Genomic DNA, 4,373 nt, shown 5'->3' with positions numbered 1-4,373 from the left:
TCATGTAATTTATTTCGCCTCAGGTTGACAAACACACACCACTTTCTATCTTTGTCTCTCACTCGCACACTTTCTATCGCTCATCTGTAAAGTGTGTATTAATATCTTGTGATAAACCTTTAAATAAAGCTTGACGCATCGATTACACGCGATGAACGTAACGTATGGATAAAATGCGCTGTTCCAATAGAACGTTGCAGTAGTTTTCAATAGCGGAACGAAAGTAAGGGTGCCTTGTTCCTACACGGATTATAAAGGCTGAGCTCACATTAAGAACTCGAAACGTTCATTGGTCGTTCACAACACATGAATGGTATTGACTCACAAGTTTATGATTTGCTAGCTAACTTTAACCAACATACATCAACCTGAAGATGGCTACTGTCGGTCTGAAGTGTCCGGAGTGTGGCTCGCTCGACATAGTGGACGACGAACATTATTCACAGCCACAACTTGTATGTGCAGATTGTGGCGCTGTGGTATCCGAAGGTCTACTCACCACTACCCGAAGTGAAGAGACACAGGGCACAGGTAGCTAACGTTAGTTATCTAACTTACAGGTTTATCTGTCACCATCTTAGCACAAATATTTATGCAGCTAAGAATGTGCTTTCCTACTGAGTGTAGGTCATGCAGTCTTCTCTAAGGCTATTCCACATACCTGCTGTCTATATTGTGACTGATTTAATTGAACACTTTGTTTGTATTTCCTTGTCTGCTTGTTTTGGTCCTGTAGATGTAAGATACAGTAATAGCACAGAAGTGGACAAGAAGCCATGTCGGAATCTAATCAATGGTAGGAACTGCACCGTTTCCCTGTAGAACTACTGACTACCTGTTTCTGACACAATGTGAGGGTTGGATATCACACAATGCTGTGTATTTTAATCATGTTTGGCTGGCAATAATGTATCACTTCCTCCAAACAGGCATACACCGGGTGCGTGCTCTCTGTCGTATTCTCAGACTCACTTTCCTCATGGAGGAGACTGCAGAGACCCATTTTAAGCAGGCCTATGAGCACCCTAACTTCATCAGGGTTAGTCTGCAGAAGAAAGAGGTTCTGGCAGGATGCTGCGTGCTGGCGACCTGCAGGCAGCACAGCTGGCCCATCGCCATGGGAACCATTTGTTGTCTCCTGGAGGCGAACCCCAGGCTGATAGGCGTGGTCTACCAGGAGATGGTGAAGACTCTGAAGATAGAGGCTCCCCCCACCAGTATCATTAACCTACTGGAGACACACTGTCAGGCGTAAGTCAATCACCTCAACTATAAACATTAGCCTTGATTGCCTGATGATAAATAAATTGCCTGACATAGCACATGTTGTTATTAGGTAGACATTTGATGCTTATTGAGAAACTGTATTTTCTCTCCTTTCTCTGTCAGATACAAACTAAGTCCTCAACATGTCCATGAAGAGTTGTCGGAGTCCTCCAAGGATTTGACAAAGCGAGCTGCTGTTTTGTTGGAGCTGGCTGCAGATGCCTGGCTAGTGACTGGCCGCCAGCCCATCCCCATCCTCACGGCCTCCATCTTCCTGGCTTGGCAGTCCCTGAAACCCACACAGACTCGGCTCAAATACACACTGGCCAGGTTTTGCCAGATGGCCAAGGTGACCAAGTCCTCCATAGCTCCGAAGCGGGTGACTGAGTTGAAGGAGGTGCTGTGTAAGCTGGGCCAGGAGCTGCCCTGGCTGAGGGGGGATGAGGTGACACCCCAGACTGTGATCCAGATGGTGGATGACATCCTGAACCATAGACTCACCCTACTGAGGAGGGCCCTGAGCAGTCACGAGGAAGCCCTGGCCTCTGAATCAATACTCCCACCAAGTTTAGAGGACTCCCTACCTGGATCCCACACCAACACGACCTGCCTGGAGGGTGCTATCTTATCCCAGACCCCAGGGCAGACCCCTAAAGAACCCTTTGTGGGGGAGCCAGACACCGGGAGCGTCCAGCAACAAGGAGATGTTGACCTGACATACACTGTTGTAATGGAGGGGTTGCCACATACGGGGCCTGGCACAGACTCTCAGCACAGCCAGCCCTCAGTACCAAACTCTGGTAAGAGGAGTTTGTTTGAACCCCCTTCTGTGAGGTACGCTAAGATAAGGAGGGTGCAGGTCCCGGTGGTGGAGGTGACTGGTGATGAGGAGATCTCAGACAGTGAGATTGACAGTTACATCCGTACTCCTCAGGAGATCAGAGACTATGTTGAGGCTAAAGAGGCATTAGCTTCCTCTGATGATGAGTTATGACAGGAAGGGATCACATTGTAACCAGGTGACTTAGCTATACTGCGCTGTCTGATCTGTAATGCATTATAATACAACGATTTGGCTATTTATTTTGTATGAATATTGAATAATCTCTTGTACCCTTCAGGTCATAAGGCAACACATTAAATCTACTTATTTCAAAACACTCACCAACAGTGTTTAGGACTATATTAATTTTAATGGTGATTGTATCCTTAATGTGTTAGTTTATTTGAAAGATTATTCTTTGGCTGATCAATTTTATTGCATTGAAGGTGTGCGTGCATCCAAATATGTTACTAAATGGTCTGTACTTCAAACTGGAAAACAAGCCCATGTACAGTACTTGAAGTGGCCCAATAGACTCCTTAGCTTTGGTTCTTTGCAAATGATCTATTTGACTAATTACAGTGGCCTAAACTCAGTTCATCATCACAGGCCGGCTGTCAGTGATTTTGGTGCACATTCGCCTAATTAGTGTCAATGTTGTCACAGCCTGTAGCCTAAAATAGTTTTTTCAAACAGTCAGCACTGTTGGTTATTAGGTTGTTTACAGCTGTCAGCCTAAAATATTTATATTCATTTCTACATAAGTTCGGCATTAGTCATCTAGGTTTTAACTTTCTGAAGCCACGTTCTGTTTTTTTACTGATGTTGTGGTGAGAGGACTGTTACCATAGCAACCACATGTGGGATTTGTGGACAGTCACTGTGTACTTGTCACAATAAAGTATACATATTTTTTTTACTTGGATTAGTGCATTCTAGTTATTGTCTACCTGTAGTCTTGCCTCTCCATGTACTCCTCTTGTCAGTCCATTCATATCCCACAGGGCACACACTGACTGGTTAAATCAATTTCCACGTAATTTCAATTAAATGGCGTTGAACCAACGTTGAACCAACCTAGCCAAAAGGCTAGGGCCGGTTCTGACTATGTGGGTATGGAGACCCGCTAGCCACTGCAGCCCCTCATGATGAGTTCAGATGTTTTGTTGCCCCCACCCCCATCAAAGTGGCCCATACCTTATCCAAACATTTCATGCGAATGAATTTCTTGACACATGGGAAAAAAGTCACGACCGGGCTGATCGAAACAGGAAATGATCAGTGGTGTAAAGTACTTATAAGTCTAAATACTTTAAAGCAGTACTTAAGTAGTTTTTGGGGTATCTGTACTTTACTATTTATATTTTTGACAACTTTTACTTTACTACATTCCTAAAGAAAATAATGTACTTTTTACTTCATTTTCCATGACACCCAAAAGTACTCATAACATTTTGAATGCTTAGCAGGACAGGAAAATGGTCCTATTCACACACTTATCACAGTGAGGCAAACTAGTCACCTTTTTGTTGAAATTTGCCGTTTTGAATCCAAAATATATGACCTACGTGATTTGTGTAGATTTGACGAGAAAAGTTTGGGAAAGGAGGGGGGTTTGGATCCTTACTGGCTGTGAGTGAGTGATGCGCGTTTGGAGCAATACTGGCTGTATCCAAGGCTCAGCCAATCGTTCACATAACAACAGAATGCAGCAAGCGACTGAAGAAAGAAGAGACAACCAACTTACTAGTTACAGCATCAGCGCACTCTCTGGAAAAACAGCTTGTCTGTTACTGCGGCGCGTCCCCTGAACGATAACGAAGGTGTAACATTACGTGAGAAGCCTGACCACGTAAACGACCGAGGTAAAGTTGGTTTTATATTCACACGTTTGGACGTTCGACATTCAAAAGACATTCGCTAAAAGCCATTTTAAAATGTAAAAATCAATAATGAATTCACTGTTTGAATCATAAAACTAGATATGACTTATTCTATAAATGTCTAGCATACTATTACAACTTTTGTTTTGAGGAAATATTTGAGTTTTGGTTTATAGAACTACATAACATCTATAAGAAGCCATTTAAAGTGGGATAAATCAATAACTAATTCACTGTTTGTCACAGAAACAAACGAGGTATATGATTTATTCTATACATGTCTAGTATACTTTTGCTTTGAGTAAACATTCCAGTTCTGATTTGATAGAAATGCAGTTGAAGTCGGAAGTTTCATACACCTTAGCCAAATACATTTAAACTCAGTTTTTCACAATTCCTGA

General features: G+C 42.9%; 1 protein-coding gene across 1 annotated transcript; it reads left to right on the top strand.

Annotated features, from left to right (window-relative positions):
• Positions 1–260: 260 nt before the first annotated feature.
• LOC139409983 (BRF2 general transcription factor IIIB subunit) lies at positions 261–3,012 on the top strand. The gene is made up of 4 exons (XM_071155399.1): positions 261–531; positions 737–796; positions 930–1,251; positions 1,390–3,012. Exons 1-4 carry the CDS (start codon positions 375–377, stop codon positions 2,258–2,260), a joined length of 1,410 nt encoding a protein of 469 aa, XP_071011500.1. The 5' UTR covers positions 261–374; the 3' UTR covers positions 2,261–3,012.
• Positions 3,013–4,373: the final 1,361 nt, after the last annotated feature.

This window comes from Oncorhynchus clarkii, chromosome 5, assembly GCF_045791955.1.
Source record: "Oncorhynchus clarkii lewisi isolate Uvic-CL-2024 chromosome 5, UVic_Ocla_1.0, whole genome shotgun sequence".
NCBI classification, from domain to species: Eukaryota; Metazoa; Chordata; class Actinopteri; order Salmoniformes; family Salmonidae; genus Oncorhynchus; species Oncorhynchus clarkii.
The sequence above is the reverse complement of the archived record's forward strand: the minus strand, read 5'-3'. Positions and strand labels throughout refer to the sequence as shown.

Coding starts and splice junctions, on each gene's coding strand:
- LOC139409983 (XM_071155399.1), top strand. CDS start 375: ATGGCTACTGTCGGTCTGAAGTGTCCGGAGTGTGGCTCGCTCGACATA. Junction 797..929: donor ATGTCGGAATCTAATCAATG/GTAGGAACTGCA, acceptor TCCTCCAAACAG/GCATACACCGGGTGCGTGCT. Junction 1,252..1,389: donor CTGGAGACACACTGTCAGGC/GTAAGTCAATCA, acceptor TTTCTCTGTCAG/ATACAAACTAAGTCCTCAAC.